Genomic DNA, 19,458 nt, shown 5'->3' with positions numbered 1-19,458 from the left:
ATAAATGTGCCCTAACTTCCCCATTTTGTTTGGGCTTTTCTCCGTCACCAGGAGGAATTTCTTTTCTAGGCTGGCTACATTTCCTTCACAGGGTTACTGAATCAATGTTCTTCATTATTTATAAGTCTGTGGTGACTTTTAGCATATTGTGTTATTAATTCAGGAAATGTTTCAAGTCCAGGACTAAATATCAAGCTGAATTAATAAGACCCCTTCCTTTGCAGAGACCAGATGCAAAATTCCAGTTTCCTTGCCGAATGGGAAAGCAATTTATGAAAACAATACAGTTGGCAGTACAGTAACATATCTCTGTGAGAGGGGATACAGCTTGGAAGGAGAACCAGCAGCAGAGTGCACACAAGATGGAAGATGGAGTAATCCCTTGCCTCTCTGTAAACGTGTGTGTTTGCTTTGTAATGGAAAAATTTTTGCAGAGAAACAACTGGGGCAGTTACTGATACAAGTTAAAGCATTAATTTCTTGGAGTGTATTTTTCTGCCAGTAAAAGAACAAGCTGTCTTCTGCATAGGTCCCTCTAGTTGGAAAGATGACATAAAATGGAGTTATTATAGTAAAACACTTGATAAATATTAGAAGCAGGTGAGAGAATCATTTGGAGGAGAAGGCAAAAGGGAAACTTTATTGTTGTCCACAAGTGACATATTGACAGGGTGCAAAGGAAAAAGTGCCAGATTCTTCTCAGAGTTGCACAGTGGTAGAGTGAAATGCAATGCACACTAGTTGCAATAAATAAAGCTCCAGTGCAGTTTTTGAAGAAACTTTTTACCATCAACAGAGTCAAACAGAGGAGCAGAAACTCAGAATAGGACATGAGATTTCAATCTACAGAGTTACTCAAATTTAACTCAAATTTCTGATCAGGTTCCAGAGCAACTTCTGACCTAGCTGGCCTGCTTGAATAAGCAGGTTGGACTTAATGGCTGTACAAATTCTTTTGCATTTCTGTGAAATAGTGTGTTGTGTACATGTGCACTGTACCCACACACCCACAATAGCCTTTCTTGCTGCTGTATGTGTCTTTAACTAATTTTAAGACCTAGTGTAGTCTCAGGATGGTTAATTTAGACATTTAATTTTTGTATTACAATTTATTCATTTTAGTATCAAGAAACTGACATAAATCTATGCTCTTTATAGAGCCAATATTTTCTACATTGGTGGTGAGATCAACAGACCATGCAAAAATAGCCCAGCAAGTTTACAGCCAGCAATAAATAAAATTAGAGAGATTCTAAGCTCTAAGTCTCTAATCAAACATCTGAATTTTTGCTGCTCTTTATTAGTCCAGCCCCTCCGAACATGAAGTAGGATAGGTCTGGTTCTCTTTTATATAATGGTTATCGTAAACAAGAAGGACAAGAGAGAATGGTTTCACAGTAACAAGTAGGATATTTCTCACTTAAATCCTTAGTATGCCTTCTCCTGGCATCAGCAGAGGATGTGACAGCAGTGAATTAGAAAATTTTTAATCATTATGTTATGATCCAGTGAATTAGAAATTCTTTAATTTCTAATTAAACAGCAGTGAATTTGATTTTTTAAATTATTATTTTGTGACCCAAATCTCATAATTTCAAATCAAATTACAAATTGAGCTCACATACAGCATCTATTCCTATTGCTTCTCATGTGCCTTGGGTTTGAAATTTGCAGAAACTATTCTAAAGTGGTCTCTCTTCCTTCCATCTCTTTTTCTTCCCTTCTTTCCCCTCACACCCTTACTTTGAACAGCAAACCCTTGTCCTGTGCCTTTCATAATCCCAGAGAATGCCCTTCTGTCAGAGGTGGATTTTCACGTTGGCCAGAATGTATCCATCAGGTGCAGGGAGGGCTACCAGCTGAAAGGGCAGTCTGTGATCACCTGCAATGCTGATGAGACCTGGACTCCAGCCACAGCTAAGTGTGAAAGTAAGTACAAGACACACCATTCCACAGGGATTGGTATCTTCCAGAGGGTTCTAAGAAGCTGTAGAGAAGAGCTGTGTCTTCTTTCTTTCTGACAGAGTTGTTCCTTTAAAAGGACTCAGAATACATCTATGTGGGTTGGTGCTTCAACAGTATTCATCCTACTATATACTAGACCCTTCTGTAAATGTGTTCTTAATTTACCGTTTGCAAGCCTGGAGCTGGATTAATTGTTGAATACCCTAAATACCCTAAGAATGATTCCCCTGAGATCATGGATGATGAGACAAGAGTTGCAGAAAGAGGTGCTGCCTTTTATAGTATTTATTAATACTGACAGAAAGCAGTGTCCTTTTGCAAGCATGTTGGAAAGCCTTTTGACTTCTTGCAAGCAATACTGCTTAGACTCATGGATCACAGAATGGCTTGGGTTGGAAAGGACATTTAAGATCATCTAGTTCCAGCCCCTCTGGCATGGGTAGGGATGTCACTAAATCAGGTTGCTCTGGTCCCATCCAACCTGGCCTTGAACACTTAGAGGTGTGAGGCATCCACATCTTCCTTGGGCAACCTGCTCCAGCACCTCCTCACTGTCTGGATAAAAAATTTCTTTCTGATACCTCAACTAAACACGCTGCTTTCGGTTTAAAACCATCGCCTCTTGTTCTGTCTCTATCTTCCCACATAAATACTACCTCATCTTAATAAGACCCCTTAAGAAACAAGAAAAATGCAATGAGGTCTCCCTGAAGCCTTCTCCTGGATCCATGCTGAATAATCCCAGCTCTCTTTACCTTTCTGGGTAGGAGAGATGCTCCATCCCTCTGATCATTTTTGTGTCCCTTCTCTGGACCCACTCTTTCTTGTACTGAGGACCCCAGAGATGGATGCAGCACTCCGAATGGGGTCTCACAAGGGCAGAATAGAGTGAGATAATCCCCTCTCTTACCCTGCTGGTCACACTTCTTTTGATGCAGCCCAGGATACCAGTGGCTTTTGGGGCTGCACATGTCCAGCCTCTCACCATAAAGAACCCCCAAGCCCTTCTCAGGGTTGCTCTCAGTGACTTCTTCTCCCAGTCTGTACTCACGTTTGGTATTGCCCTGAACTGAGTGCAGCACTTTGCACTCGGACTTGTTGAACATCGTGGGATTTTCATGAGCCCACTTCTTAAATTTGTCCAGATCCTTGGACTCCATTGCTGATTTACCACCAGGGGTGTGTCTGTGACATCTCCCTGCAACAGCATTGTCTCCAGGGTTAAAACCGGTGTCATGTAGGCTCTGCAGCTCACCAACATCTGGACGGTTTCTTTTGTTTAGAGATATCTTGCGGTCCTCCGGCTCATGTAGAGAATGCTCTGATTCGCGGTAGCTTCTATCAGTATGGAGACATGATCACCTATTCATGCTACAGTGGGTACATGCTGGAGGGGCCCCTGCGGAGTATTTGCTTGGAAAATGGAACATGGACAACACCACCTACCTGCAAAGGTCAGTATTTTTTACTAACAGAATGATAGCTTAACTTGCCATAAACACAGAGTTGTCATCCTAGGTACAACAAAAATGAAAGTGAAATTGTTGTTAGCTTTAATGCAGTCATAGTTTCACTCAGGGCATTTAATTCCAGGTTATTGATTTATTTCCAGTTTAAAGAGAAGGCTTCCATAATTTTTTTTCTTTAGTCCTAGCTAGTTTGTTCTGCTACAGTGTTGTATCCCACACTTAGGATCTTTTCTCCTGACATCTTTTGCAAGAAAGTGACAGAACTAGTCATCTTCCTGACAAGCTGACCTGTTTCAGATAAGTCAGTTTTTCACAGTCAAAAACTGAACACTGCAGAAACCAAAATAGAATAAATGGATTCTTAGTCACTTACTATGTTTAAGGTGTGGCAGCTACTGAAATTCAGTTTGCAGTAAGAAGTAGATTGATATAGCTCACTAAATAATACACACTGAGCACTCTAGAAAATTCATAGATTTAACAGTATACCAGGCTTTCTAAACTTGGCATATCAGCAGGTATTTGTTATTTCTTGGTCTCTTGAGCTAAAGCATTCACTTTTTTAAAGCCAAGAGTTAACTCTTCCATTTAGAAGATTCAAATAAATAAAAAGTTTTGAACAGAAAATTGGGGAAACAAAACTGAAGATAAAATAAACTCAACAATAAAAAACATATATAAGTATATTCAAATACTAACTAAGTCAACAGCAAAAGAGTTCAGTGTCATAGGGCTTTGGTGGAAGAGATCTTGTCATCTGCCATTTCCCTGTCAGAAGCTTGGCTTGACCTCTGCTGCTGGGTAGCTGGACACAAGGAGTTACCTGCGCTCTGAAGTCTTATTTCAGACTGTGGAACAGCCACCATGAAAATTGAGCTTTAGGTATTCTGTTTAGAAAGCAAAAAACTTTACAATACAGCAGTGGCCAGTCATGAGCAGCCCCATTCCTCTTCACACAGAAGAAGAAAAGTTCAAGGATGCTCAGAATTGTCAGGTCAGCCTCTCCTGAAAGTCTCAGCTACCCATGTCAAAATACAAGCAACAGTTCTTCCGTCCTCAGAATGGCTCAGGAACCATTTAGAGATAAAGGATTCTATACTGTACTAAGCCTGGCAAATCATGGACCCCTCATCAGTTTTTTTAATATGAATTCTGACAGCAAAATATTATGAATACTGACACTTAAACAAGTTGAGTTACCCTTCTCTATGAAAGCAGACACTCACCTAAATTCCTATATGTGATAATGTCCTGCCTAAAAATCATGGATCAGTAGAGCATTTTGAGGAAAATCAGAACCAAAGAAGAAGGCTTGCAACTCCTGAATATTTCAGGAATAGAGTAGCTTCTCCTGAGAAACAGTTTTGTCTTGGGCTTGTGACCAAGGCTTGGTGTGAACAATTGCCAATTACAGCCAAGTACAGAATATTTGAAGGAAAAGCAACTGAGTTACTTCAGTTGTCATGATGTATCCAAAAGTCCTGTTGGAAATTTGCACTCCCAAAGCACCAGGCTGTTTCTAAAAAGTTTGTATTTCTAAACTGTGATGACTACATAATTCAAGGGATCTCTGCATAATAGCTACTTTACCTAAGTGAGAATTCAGTAGCAAAATTATTTGGATATTATCTGTTGCAATTGTAGCATTTTGGATTGTTCAACTGTCCTTTTAGTATCACCATTTTATTCTTATTTAATATTTATTAGTTACAAAGAACTCCTTTATGCCAAGGGATGCAATTGTCTGCTAAGATAGGTTCATGCCACTGGTCACCAGAAACCAAGAAGGACTGATCTGCAAAGCACTGTCAAACATTCTGTTTGCAATACTGCAATATCTACTGGGACTGTTCAGAGGAATAAGTATTAGGGAAAATTATTTCCAAAAGATGCAGTGAAGAGGTGGACACATGATGAAGGTGGAAAACAAAGCAGAATAACCTGTGTATTAGGGGAGGACAATAACAATTTCCCTCCTCTTTTCTAAAAGGGGACTTTAAAAGAACTAAAGATGTTTCTGAGAGGACTGTCCTGCATTTTCATGACACATGTCAAAGTGATCTTTCAAAACTGCTTTATAATTCATGTGAGTGGTTTTCCTAACAAAAGTCCTACAGGATCCTACAGCCTTTGTGGTCTACATCAGAAACTACATGAAAGCACTCTTTGTAATGACTCATGCTGCATTTTTTGTTTATGGCTGTGTGAGTTGATTATTAATGTGTTCCAAGCCTGCTTGAAACGTTCTGTCCCAGTTGAACAGGTTTGTTAATGTAAATATTATAATTAAAAAGCAGACTTTGGAAGAGCTCTCGCCACAGCTGCACTTGCCTGAATCACCACTGGTTAGAGGTTGCTGGCCAGATTCTGATCTAAGTTTCAGGGGTGAGAAGTATTAGCCTGGATCTGCTGATTGTAAATATCTGCAGGACTGGTTAGGCTGCACAGATGCACACAGCTTACCTGACTCTTCTTTCTGAAGTGCTCTAAAACTCTTGTCTGTTTGCTCTCTTCACATCTTGCTGACTTTGAATGAGTGAGTGGTCCATGTGGATCTGTCAACAAGAAAGTTTGTACTCCATCAGCAAATAAGAACATTACGAGAGGGAAGCTATAGGGCCTGAAGAAATTGTTCACTTGCAACTACAAGGAAGCATTTTGCAAAACTGAAAACAGATTACACAATTTATTTTTCCCCTTCTGACACATTTGACTTGCGGTAGTGTAATGCTTTTGTGTCCTGTGTAGATAAAATTACAAGGGGATGTCAAAAGATTGATACCATAGATGTGAGATTTGCTACCATTAACTAAAGTCACAATTGATCATTTCTATTCTCTCCCGAGCACATCAGGACTGTGTTTGCTTGCTTTTACAACAGACAACAAAAAAAAAAGAGATCTCAACATCCAGTCCCAATTGTTGTTCTAGTCTTGTCTGTTGACAAGAATAATCCTCACAGCTATAGACAAGTAGCCTTTGCTTGCCTAAATTGGTGTATAACAAGTGCACACCTAGGGATGATAGATTCTTATTCAGTTTCACAACCAGGACCTGGGCAAAAACCCAGGGAAAGCCTATCTCTACCTGACATCTGATTGCTGAGTAGCATGGAGTTGCCATCCAAAGCAATTTTTCTTACTCGTGAAATAATCTGCATCTTCTACATTGACAGAGAGGAAAAATACATTTCAGAGATCTTATTTCATGGGATTTGAATTTAATATGGGATCATTTATATATTGATCTTGTACCTCACATCCCATTATACATTAGTGGAATGTTGTTTAAATGGTGTAGATCACACAAAGCTTTAAATGGATCTTCCACCGCAGAAAAGAAACCTGTTTGGCACACTATTCTGCTTTAGTCAACACCCAGAGACAAGCTGTCTGTGTAGTAATAGATATTTTTGCAAGAAAAATTTTCAAAATCACTGTTAAAATATTGCAAATTATGTTAATCTCTCAGAGGTCTTGTCCCATTCTCCTTATCAGCTGACACTTGAGGGAAGGCTCTTGACATTGAAAAATAACATGGCAGAGCTTTGGCCTCATTTCAACAGACTCCAAGCTGTAGCTCGCATTTTGGCGTGGCTTAGCTCCAGGAGTGACTCAAGTTTGTCTCTCTGAGGGGAAGATTTTCATTCTTTCCAATGGGGATTTCAGGTCTGAACAGTGTTTCAGTGTGCCAATCCACTGTTTGTATTTAATGCTAACAAACACTCAAAGCTTAAATGCATATTTTGCTCACCTAATAACTAATTAACGATAGCAGATCAGATGCAATTAGGAGTTCAGGTTGTTTCCTGAGATTACTGTCAGTCTGATTACTTATTTGTTCTGTTGTATTGTCTTGAAGCCGCAGTTTTTCATTTTCTCTGTATAACATGCACACCAACATGACAAAGATTGCGCTTCCTCCAATGATCTTTAAGTATAACATGTTTGTGCATAGCTTTCACCTGATTTTCTAAAGTAGTCCTGGTTTCCCTGGATGTATGTGACAAGAGATGGTACAGTGTCATAGAAGTGGCGAGAAGTCCAGAGTCTGTCCGGCCCAGGCACCATATTGGCCCAGCATGATAGACTCCACTCCAAATTCCTCACTTTTATGATCAGGTGCTTATTAATAGGAATGGAAGCCGAGGAACACAGTCAACATGAATGCTAGGTGAGGTTTGTAGTCACACTTTGAGTTCCAGAGATGAGCACTTACTGTGCCACTGCTGCATCCTTTTTGGTCCCTTCTCATCATGTTGGATGATAATGCAGTAGAAATTGCCTGATCTATCACACAGTTAATCATACTTTAGACAAGTGTATATTATGCCAGATGGCATTATCTTGGTGTTTCATACCAAGGTTAGAAGAAAGCTTGATTCTATTCCAGAGTCAATTCAGAAGGCCTGTGGGAAGGGGTGAGAAGGGTAATAGATTTTTATGGTGTAGAGTATTGGTATTTTAATTTTGTTTTACAAAAGTTAGTGGGAAAATCAGATAATCAGTGTTTCAGCCTTGAAACACTATCCAAATAATTTATTCAACTATAAATATGTCTATATTTTCATTCTTTCTGTGGACAATCTTTTCATTATCTTAATGATTCCCACACTCTTGCTTACAGTACCTAATCAAACACACACAGACAGAAGATAATACAGCCCTTGAAATCAAAAGCAAGCAATATTTCTGAACTTCACTGCATTTGTTTGTTCTGCTCTGTGCAAGATGCTGAGTTACTAGGCTTCTAACTCACTGTCCAGAGTTTGTAATGGAATCATGGTGTTTCCAGCTGTCTGCCGGTTCCCGTGCCAGAACGGCGGCATCTGCGAGCGCCCCAACGCCTGCTCGTGCCCGGATGGCTGGATGGGCCGTCTCTGCGAAGAGCGTACGTATACCATCCCCAACTGCAGTCCTAAGGGTGTTGTGGGTAAGACAGATGAATTACTGCAGTGAACCAGAAGAAGCCTAAGAGATAAACCATAAAAATCATTAATATATTCTGCTTGATAATGAAAGGAAACAGAAAGATATATGCTTGGCTTGTTTCTAGAATAATAACTGTTCCCTTACATCTTCAAAGCAAAACAAGCACTTTTTAAATTGATGTGATTTTGTTTCTGGGTGCTCTTTCACTGTGGTTGAAGAACACCTTGTTTCAGTTCTCCAAAGTCTGTTTCTAACCTGATAGTTTTGGGGAATGAACAGGGATTAGAACAGAAGAGACGTGAGTGTTCTTCTGGTGGCTGCATCAGTTTCTCGGCTTCTGTTTTTATCAGTCTGTGGTTATTAACTTCATCATTTAATGTTCAATTAATATAATGTGTCACATTTTCCATGCTGTCCCTCCTGACCTGTGTACTTGTGCCTCACAAATTCTAGACTGGTTTTTTCCTGTCATGGATCTCCAAATTATTAGAGAGCTGGATCTGCTCTCACTGAAAAGAGCCAAATCTGACTCTCAAATCGGATTACCTGAGTGACATTGGGATGCCAGTCCTAATTCCCCATCCATTGGGATCCATGTTTCTCTTCATTGCGGTCTTAGCACAAGGAATTTGGGAGATTTAACCCTTTCAGGCTGGCATAACTGCTGCATGAGGAACCCTATGTACATATAGTAAGGCATAGGCCTATGTGGATAGAAAAGGGAAGTGCCTTTATTTAGTATTTAGTATTCAGTATGGACCTGATGTAAGGCTTTAGCAAAATCTACAACAGTGGTGGTGTCTCTGGCCCCAACTCTGAGTCACTGTCCCCAACTCTGAGTATACATGGAAACCTACAAAAATTGTGCACATTCTCGTCTAGTTCTTGGAAAAGGATATGGTTCAAGTATTTAAGATGTATCATATATTAAAATGGTCCTCTGAATCTATCTCTGAAGCTTTCAAGTCTTCTCTATGACAGTATCAGCTGCACATGGCACAAATTAGTGGTAGATACAGAATGAGAACAAGAGGTTCAGCAAGTTCTGCCCTTTTGCATTTATGGAAATTCCAGCTATTTGGTATATTCACACAGCTCCTATTTTTCTGTCCCTGTGCCTGGCAGTATCACCACAGCCATACGTGCCACTTAGTCCTGTAATTCTCATAGTCTCAGCAGAAGAGGATTGCACCCCGTGTCTGACAAAATTGTGTTTGGTATCCACAATTGAGTTTATTAGTTTCATCAGTAATGACACTTGAAGCATTCTCCAGAACCAGCCATTTCATTTATAATCCCAGCCATTTCAGTCATCATCCAGTTCAGACTGGCAATTGACTAGGCAGGTCACACTTCATGCAGGTACAGGCACTAGCCTTTTTTTTTTGCCTTTTTTTTTTTTTTAAACTTCAGTTTAGATAGTTAGAAAAGGGGAAAAGGATTCCCGCAACTGGTCAGTGCAACACCAGTTTTACATTGCTTGTCAAACAAGTGCATCAGTGAACAGAAAAACAGGTTTAGTCTTAGACATTGAGGGCCTGTTCTGGAAACCCAAGTAGTTTTTGAGTGCTAGCACTGAGCACTGATCTGTCAGTATCAGGCCACAGTAAGGCCGCTGAGAGAATTCAGCCACCTTGTAGTTCACACTACATTTCACAAAAAATGTAGGATACATCTTCTTGAGAGAGTTATAACCATTCTAAAAAACTTGCATGGTACTACAAGTTGAATGGTATAGAAAAGTATTTCCTGGAGATACAGGTTAGTCCTGTGGGGTCCGTAGAAGTTCACAATTATTTTCTTATCCAGGCTGACTGCACGTGCTCAGCTTGACTTCTGCTGTGCAGAAGAAGAACCCCTACCTCAATCTTCTGCAGCCCTCATCCACCCTCCCAGTATTAAACTTTACTGGAAGTGCCGCTTGAGGGTCCAAATTTGAGACCCAGCTCAACTCCTGCTCTTCTTAGAGCACGTACACTCAAGTACTTTGTTCACTTAGCATAGTGGAGGTGATAGTTTTGTGAAGATACTTAAAGCATGAACACATGGGAATTTTGTAGATTTGCTCACAGGAGCAGTGTAGCTCAATTGTTGCTCTGTCCAGAGGTCATCAGCTGCTTGGTATGTGCTTTGTTTCTTCCCCAGAGCTTCCAGCCCTAGCCCTTTTCACCCAAAATACCTTGTATCCACGCTGCCTTTCCCAAGGGGCTTATGGTCTCACCTGTCTCAGCATGTTTTCACTAGCCTAGACAAAGTGCTTTTCTATGGGCAGGGCAGAGATTAACTTGTTTTGGATGCTACATCTGCAAGCCCAGAGAATTCACAAACCATCCAGTTTTTTTGCCCTGGCTCAGTTCCCATGAACACAGAGCCTACAAGCACGTGAAGGACTCCAGCAATTGCTCCAACCTATCCATTTCTTTGCCACTACTCTTTGTCATGTCTGTCTGTATGTGCTGCTCATGCCTGGTGGGTAGATCCTGCTCAGCTCTGCTGATACTCCATGCAAACACTCCAAGGGGCAGTGGAGTTTCCAGTAAAACATAACTTCATCTCTTGCACACTCTATTCTTTGCTTCCATGGGAGATAATTATTTTTTCTGGTTCTCTTCTCCTTAGCAATATGCATTCTGCCATGTCTGAACGGAGGTCGCTGTGTGGCCCCTTACCAATGTGACTGCCCCAGCGGATGGACTGGATCACGCTGCCACATGGGTAAAACCTCTCACATGCATTTTTTCTCAATTTCTGGGACTCTCCTAGCAATACCTAGCACAGTTCTCTAGGGACTCATAGAACTCCTAAGCTTGTCACAGGAAAACCCAGGCCTACAATAATGTTCCTGGAGTATTTGCTGTTCCTGGCTGTAAACTACCTCCCTGATGAGTCTTTAAAACTCCCAGAAAAGCTTGCTCTCAAAAAGGACAGACAGTATTCACAAAAGTACTCTCTGCAAAAAGCAGTGCAAAGGAGAAGAGGTTTCCAAGGAGAAGAATAAAACTATTTTTCTCAATTCCAGGTGCATGATTTTCATTTTCATCTTCAGGAAATTCAGGTCATCATTAAATTCACAAACAAGCTGCAGGTAGAGGTTTTCTCACCACATAGCTGTCTGTTTTGATGGATGCCCACTAATTGCCTGGGTACTAGATCAGGACAGAGAGCACACCAAAGGAAGGATTTAAGGGTGATTGAGTTCAATAGATACATCATACATGGGTACCTTACTTCAGCTATCATCTAAGTTCTTTGAGCAAATTCAATGTGCTCTTCTTTTTATTAGATCTCTTACTTGCACTAACCAAAGGTGAAGGTCATGGACCACATCAAAATAGGGAAGGCTAGGAGGGGAGTGATTCTAGTGTCCAGGTTTGTGGTCTAACCAGTCAGTTTGTGTGAGATGAGGTTGGCTGCAGTTATGGAAAATATTTGAATCCGAGTTTAGAATATGGGGTTCCATATGAAGACTGAATGAACACCAGGTTTTGGAAGACTTTTCCCTGTGAAAAGACAATAAAACTCAGCAACAGACTGATCACTGAAACATCTTTCAGTCATTGTTAAATCTTAAACGCTTACAAATATTAGATATTTTTAAACATATATTTCAGTTTCTTCACTGTATTTTTATTGTCCAGGTGCACCTTAACTGATTTTTAATAGGGACTTAACATGAAAGCCCAGTTTTGCCTTCCTGCAAGACTTTGAAGTGGCCGATGGGGTGAGCTGGGAAGGAATCCATGCCTCTGTTAATGAAAGTTCCTAGTATTTGTTTAACTGATAAGAATAGTGAATCTGGGGGATAAGCTGTGCAATACACTGCAAACCAAATCCTTCTGCAGAAAATTGAAATACCGGAGAGAACATTTTAACTCTGGCCTATTGTCTTTTCAAGGGACTCTTGCCTAACACATAATGCATCATTTCCTCTCATATTTCACAAGCTTTGCAGGTATAATAGGTGCTTGAGGAGGATAGATGGCTTCTTGGCTTTTTGGCCAGCCATTCAGATCTGAATGCTTTTCTGTAACTAAAGGGAAAATTATAGTGAACAACTGCATCTGCATCATAATCACTGCTTATAAAGTTTTTTAATCATTTGTTGTTTCAGCTACGGATATTGACATTTTGTTGTTATAGAGAAATACTTTAGTGACGGCTAAAAATGTTTTGGTCATATGCTTCATTCCAAAATCAGAAGTAATTTTCAGCATTATGTACTTGGTGCACTTAATTGTGTATGATGGCCTATCACTATAGCCTTCTGCCATTGTTTGTTCTTGTTTGGCCAGAGGAACTGGAGTAGCTTTTTTGCATTCCTCTGACTACTCATTTCCATTTCCTGTAATTCCATAATAATCAGCGCTTCCTGATGCATATTCCTTGCAAAAATATTACCCAGACTTTGTCCTCACTAGTATCTTTAGGTCTGTCCTCTACACATGGCATTATGTGCTTTAAAGTATTCACATCTTTCCCGCAATATAAATGTCTGTGTTTGAAGGATCTCATTAAGTGTATATTTAACTGTTCTATAAATTGTGTGGTTTACCTTTCAATCTCAAAATTGATAGGAAGACTTAAAACTTTGACTTTTGTTTGTTTACATGATACCCTTCGGTTAGACTGTCACACAAAAGCATGTTCAACCAGGCACAGCATGACCTGTAAGGCAGACAAGAGTTTTTCTCTAATGCCCTGTTCCACCTAGTCCCACCTCTTAGACCCCTAAGATCCAGTGTCTTTCAGGTTCTTACTGTCATTCTCTGCTTCCTTTCCTTGTCTTCATACAGGTGCCATTCTGTGAAGTCTACTCCTTGCTTGCTATTGATCTGCACATGGCTTTCTGACCTTCATCTTCCTCTGCTTATGCTGTCTCTTTCTATGCTTTTTTCCCATGTCTGGTGTCTGCTTGTCCTGGCTAGTGTTAAGCTGTCACAGTCCTTTAAAAAAAAAAAGAATCTACATTTTATTCCTGTTCTCCTGTTCATCTCATGGTTCTTCTAATTCTTGCTCCTACTTCTGCTTGCAGAATTCATTTGTTGTCTTAATTGGAATCAAAGAACAACAGAATTTTTAAGGCAATGTAAAATTACACACTGACTGTTTCAGGAAGCTCATACAATGCATCAGACAGCAAAAGTAGTAGAAGGAGTCAAATCACACTTAATAGACGTATGCTTCTCAGGCTGCCCTTCCCATTCCTAACAGAATAAGGCAGGATGGATTTTCAGTGTCCTGCTACTAAATCAGCTTGTTGTGGATCTGCTCATTAATGCAAATTTGTGTGTGTTTGTGTGCAGCTGTTTGCCAGTTGCCTTGCTTAAATGGTGGGAGGTGCATACGACCAAATCGGTGCTACTGTCCCTCTTCCTGGACTGGACCTGACTGCTCTAGGTAAGTGTCACTGAGCACTGTCCCAGGGCTAGGCTGAATCACACCCTACTGAACTCTAAGTCTGAGGAATGAGCAAGTAATTTTAACATTTTGAGCATCTCTAGATTCTGTAAATCAGTAACCTTTAGATGCCTCAAGTTTTATAGGCAATGTGTAAAGACCTCAGAGGGTACTCTGCAAAATGATTGCCAAACTTGTAGAAAACTCAGAAAATTGTGTCTTTACATGTAAGCAGACAGGCAAACCCACAATGTTTAAGACTGATTTTTTCATTATGTAAATGGAAGTGGGATTTTGACATGTAATACAGAATGTTCTTTGGGAAATTTTGGTGGCTTACTCTTTACTAGTGTTCATTTTGAATTGTACATACCTCAGCTAGGTCCATGTTCAAGATTGGGGTCATGCAACATTTGTCATAAATAATAAGTCATCTTACACCCAGCACTGAGTGATGTAATCATTTGAAGAGTACAACAAGGTATCCCTGAGGCAAGTCCAAGTTCAAATCTCCTGGCAGCTCTAGGGCCATGATAGCAAAAAATGTATATCCCTCAACTCACACGGGCCCGTGCTGAACACAGTGGTCATTATCCTGGAGAGCTAAATAGAACCAGATGAATATTAATATTTTTCTGCAGGGAACAGATGAAGCCTGTGACATTGTAATTTTTTCTGTTCTTCTTTCTGGGCAGATAGTGACAGACGTTCCTTCCTATCTCTCTGATAGACAGTTTATCTTAAAGCTGTGGAAGAGATGCTTGACTGAGAAATCACATTGTCCAGAGTGAATAGTATTCACTTGTCAGCTGTGATTATATGTGCCTTAGTGAAGCAACTTAAATGTATTGCAAACAAACAGTATATTTCAGCTTTAGACTGAAAGGTATACATGTGAAGTCTGGTAGTATTTCCATTTAGGACATGAAGCAGAGAAGCCCAAATCCAGCAGGCATAATAGCCAAAAATAGTGGAGTTTATCTCATGAGAGACAAAGCAAAGTGTCAGGCTATTCCCAAACCAGACTATCCCTGTCTTCTTTTGTTGGGTTTTTTTGTCCACGTCCATAGCTCTGTGCAGCAGAACACAGAAGGTAGGTCATTAGCCCTTCAGGATTGGGGTCTAGCAGCTCGTCCCTTCCAGAGCTGTTTGAGAGGACATTTCCCAAACATAACTGGGTAGGTGAAGTGAAGACAGAAACAAGCTCTGAGATCTGTTTCATATTTTGTTAAGTTTTGGCCTCAGTTACTTGTGGCTCTATATGGGATATGATACCTTTCTGGGAATTCTAAAACAATACAGGCAAATAACATGATAGCAGGGATTCCTTGCTGCAGATTAACAAGGTGTGGATTTATAAGGGGAAGCTGAAAGGTCCCAAAGTTTTTATCAGCATGCAGAATAAGACTAGTTCCAAACTACTCTGTGATGAGCCATGATTTAAATTAAATGTCAGATATTTCTATTTCCCATGGCCATTCTCCACCTCTGCCTTTGAGCTGTAGCATTCTAATCCTTGGTATACTTTCAGACACCATCTTCTTGTGCCTCACTGTTGATCATTTGATATGTTCAGCACACCACTGATTTTATTTTGTTTGGGTTTTTTGATGCAGGAAACGGAAGGCTGGATTCTATCCCTTTTAACATCAGAGCAGCAATTCTACGTTCAGATATCTTTCTTCAGCCTAGGCACCAGGGCTTGGATTCTAATGCATTGTAAATCAAATCCATTTTTTCCCTTCCCCCACCCCTCCCCAGCTCCCTTGTTTTGTATTTTATTTTGTGATACATCTTTCAATTTTTAAAGAAATCCTCTGTATTTTTCATTTATAAAAGTATTATCAAATATATGCTGCTACACAGGTGTCATACACACATACACATACAAATGTAAAGATTCCTACAATCCACTGAGGAAGTGGTTGTTTAAAGTGAAGTCCCTCCCATTTCTTACGTTAAGTAAGCTAATTAAACTATACTATACTGCCAGCCATCATTAAACAGAATATGGCAAAGCATACTGCTGTCCAGCAACTCAACAGTAAAGTGTGTTTCACAAGGCTGAATGAGCCACTAAACTCTGCATTGGGCCTTTCTTGGAACTTCAGCTGATAAAAATTATAACTGCATGTCTGTGTTGTAACCACCGTTTCTGGTGAGCATAAGAAGATTCTGTAGTGTAGCTTATGTGACATTGACTTCATTGGAGAGTGACTTAAATGCGAGGCATCAGCATGAGTTTTACGTGAGATTTCTTAGTAAAAGAGATGAGGGAACATCATCTCATTCAGAGGAGAATGGATTAAGTGTAGCCAAAAAGATTCAGGTGTAGCTTTAAGCTGAATAATCCAGGATCCAGCAGTAGGAGGCAGATGGATCTCTGAAATTTACACTTTCCAGTTGCCATGGGACTCACGACCTGCCTGTAACCACCATCCCTTTCCTACATAAATGAATTACATCTTTTCACAGGTATCTGCTAGGTGAATGTTTCTGATATTTTAGGATTGGGTCCCAATATCTGAGATGGAGAGAAGGCACCAGCTAGGTTTACAGGTGAAAATTTGCTATCTGCTTGCCAAAATGTTGCAGTTTGTTGTGCAGAATTCTCAAAAAATTGGAAAGGCCTCTCTTGAGAACACACACAGGCAGAAATACTCAGCTGACTGAGAAATACTGAGAGCATACATGTTATCAGATTTCTCATTCTCAGACTGGTGGTCCCACTATGTCTGAGGAAAACACACACATGAATGCCACCATTAAGTCATGCTCTGATGAATTGAAATGTTAAAATTTATGATTATGTAGGGTGGTGGAATTACAAAACAGAAATCACATGCATCTTTCAAAGTCACATGTTTGGTAACTGTTATCAGTTAGCAAAAAGTCTGATCTATGAAAAAAGTTCTTAGAGTCAGAACAAGAGTCATTGATCAGAAGCTACATTTTTCCCAATAATAACAGGAAAGTGTAATTTGCAGTTATCATTGGGAAAGAAAAAGAGAAATAAATTTTACCTTCTGTACCTTCCTATTCCTGCTAAGTTACCCTCCAGATAAAGAGTGTGCACAACTGCCCCACCCCACTTTATGGATGTACCTTCCTTTTATGCATGAACCCTGATACAGGAAAGTGATAGGACACCAAATTGAGCTCACAGTTACAGTAACAGGGCTCTAGTAAATACTGACACATAACTGATGGCTGTTAGCCCAAGGCCAGAAATGGGGAAGAAAGAAACAAGCAAAATTGTCAACCATTAGGAGCTTTCAGCCAATTAAAAGAAAAACAGATAGTAAAGAATAGGAGTCATTAGGGGATCAGATTAATGTGAATGTAGATTCCTTCCCAGTGGGAGCTGCAACCAGCTGAAGAGTTGTGGTTTTAGCTCCCACAACCTTCTTTTTCTAATGGACACTGCTAGCACATAGCAAAAAATCTTCTGTCTCCCAGCTCCACAGCCATCAGCGTTTACAGCTTTGACTGAAGTTAGCGTTCAGTAAGTAACATCCGCATTTCAACATAGTCACCACCATCTGTAGGCACTTTGTTCCTTGACTTCCTTGCTGCCTTAACAGCAAATGAAGGGAAGCTGCAGTGAGCAACACAGGACTTCTCAAGGGAAAGAGTGCATAGGTGAGAAAAGCAGATCTTTATTTATATGTCATTCTCATGGTTTTTTCGCTTTTCCAGAGTGCTTCTCTGGTGTGTCTCTGACTCTGTCCTGTCATCTCCAGAGCAGAACAGCAGTGGTGAGGAGAGTGCTTAGATCTGGCAGGACATTGCTGGACAGTTTAGGGCTGGGGAATAGCTTTTATCACCACAGCTTCACACTAGTGACTTGTACATGGAGTCCTGGGATCAACCCAGTCAACACCTTTTGTAAGGAGATGTGGTGTTAGGACAGAATAGCTGAAATTAGCGGCTGTCATGTTAGTGTTATTGATGATGTTTTGATACTTGCTGGAATATTTTCCCCTCCCTACCCAGTACTGTATTGTCATTTATGTCACTGCTTGTTGTGTGTTTTAAACGACTTCCATGTGATGCACTTTACACTGTAAATAAAGTTGCACCCTGTTTAGTACCTATATAGAGGCAACATGGTATTCTTTTTGTAAACCCTCACAGCAATGATATTAATCTATTAATCTTTAGGATCTGAGGGCAATGACTACAAAAATAGACCTCCATTCTAGCAAAAAGACAAAACAATTGCCAGCAAACTTAAGAGGTTGTGTCAGATTAGTCCAGATTTGATATGCAGATAAAAATGCAGTTAGCACCTCATGTTTCAAATCCTTTATTTTGCTAGGGCATATTTTTAAACCTGTAAAGGCCAAATTTACCACTGTCATGAAGAGACAGATTAAAACCTGCTTCACTCACCATTGAAGGAGATACAACTTGTTTTATTCTGCACCAGTACTGGAATTTTTAAGGGTATGGAAATGCCCATATTCCTGGACAAAAGAATCACTGTAACAGGAAGAAATTTTTTAACTCAAACACCATTCCTCCAAACAAGGAGCACATATGACATAACAGGCAAAATATTTAGAATGTAAAGTTTTTGGAGATAATATTGTAAACCTGTCAATGTTTGGATACACAGCCTTAAGTGGAGACTTGGAAGCGCAAAATGTGGTCGATGTTTGAAAGCCTTGCCCTAAGCTAGCAACTCAGAAGGTGGTATGAGGTTACTGACAGTGTTGTTAATAAAGCTCTGAAATTTAATGTGTATCTTATAAAAAAGGTAGAAATTTGGATCTCAGATATGCAGTATTTGACATATGGGTAAAAATCCTGCAAGGGAACAGCTAGATGCCTGTGCAAATGGACTTAGATCTTGTGCACGCTCTGGAAACACAGAGAACTGCCTTATTTAAAGGGACATGTAGTAAGAACAGGCTCCTTACCCGGCCGGTTCTCTTTGTTGTGACCATTGAACAAGCTAAAACTCTGAAAGGAGTCTAGTGACACCTATGTCTCGCTGCTTGGAAGTACACTGGGAAATGTTTCAGTGTTGACTCAGATCTCGTGGGGGGGGCAATGGACACGTTTTGTGTGCCAGCACTTGTTAACGTGAGGAGTCACCCTTACACTTTGACAGTCTGACCAGAGATCTCTTTTGCATCTCAGTGCAGCAACAGTTTATGCACCTCTGAAATGTCTTAGAGCAGTTTGGATCCTCACTGCAGAAATGATCCCTGCTGCTTTAACTGCACTGCAGATTCTTTTCTAGGAGAACACACCCTGACTACACATCTCCAGCACCAAGAGACAGGAATTGCAGTACCCAGAGGCAAGCCAGGTGGAATATGCAGTATCATTATTGATCTGTTTCTTGAGGTTATTTCCATTCATACACATGATACAGAGCACTTCTTCACATATCTATCCCATTTACAGTGAGCTCCTCTCCCAGGGCTGCACTTCCATTACCCTTGCTTTCTAGCCTGACGTGTTGCTAGTGCCTGCCAAATGTCAATTTCTGCAGGCTTGCCACCTCTCCCTGCTGAGCTTGGAGCACTACAAAAGCTGATGGATGTGGTTCTTCAGCACAGGCTTGTCCATCCTGCCAGATGTCCCTCCTGTAGATGGACCAGCATGACCACATACTTCTTTGTGCTGTAAGAAGCAACATGCATGGCCTGGTAAAGAGGACACGAGTGTCTACCAGCCAGTGG

General features: G+C 40.4%; 1 protein-coding gene across 1 annotated transcript in view; it reads left to right on the top strand.

Annotated features, from left to right (window-relative positions):
* The window catches only part of SVEP1 (sushi, von Willebrand factor type A, EGF and pentraxin domain containing 1), a 118,436-nt gene extending 100,575 nt beyond the window's left edge, over window positions 1–17,861 (top strand). Inside the window, exons 44-50 of the mRNA XM_039733256.1 lie at window positions 225–398; window positions 1,753–1,929; window positions 3,249–3,419; window positions 8,229–8,324; window positions 10,985–11,080; window positions 13,669–13,762; window positions 15,379–17,861. Coding sequence (XP_039589190.1) covers window positions 225–398; window positions 1,753–1,929; window positions 3,249–3,419; window positions 8,229–8,324; window positions 10,985–11,080; window positions 13,669–13,762; window positions 15,379–15,409 — 839 coding nt within the window. The 3' untranslated portion in view covers window positions 15,410–17,861. The remainder of the gene's footprint in view (window positions 1–224; window positions 399–1,752; window positions 1,930–3,248; window positions 3,420–8,228; window positions 8,325–10,984; window positions 11,081–13,668; window positions 13,763–15,378) is intronic.
* The last annotated feature ends 1,597 nt before the right edge of the window (window positions 17,862–19,458 follow it).

Source organism: Passer montanus, unplaced genomic scaffold (genome assembly GCF_014805655.1).
Source record: "Passer montanus isolate IOZ18808 unplaced genomic scaffold, ASM1480565v1 scaffold85, whole genome shotgun sequence".
NCBI classification, from domain to species: Eukaryota; Metazoa; Chordata; class Aves; order Passeriformes; family Passeridae; genus Passer; species Passer montanus.
The sequence above is the reverse complement of the archived record's forward strand: the minus strand, read 5'-3'. Positions and strand labels throughout refer to the sequence as shown.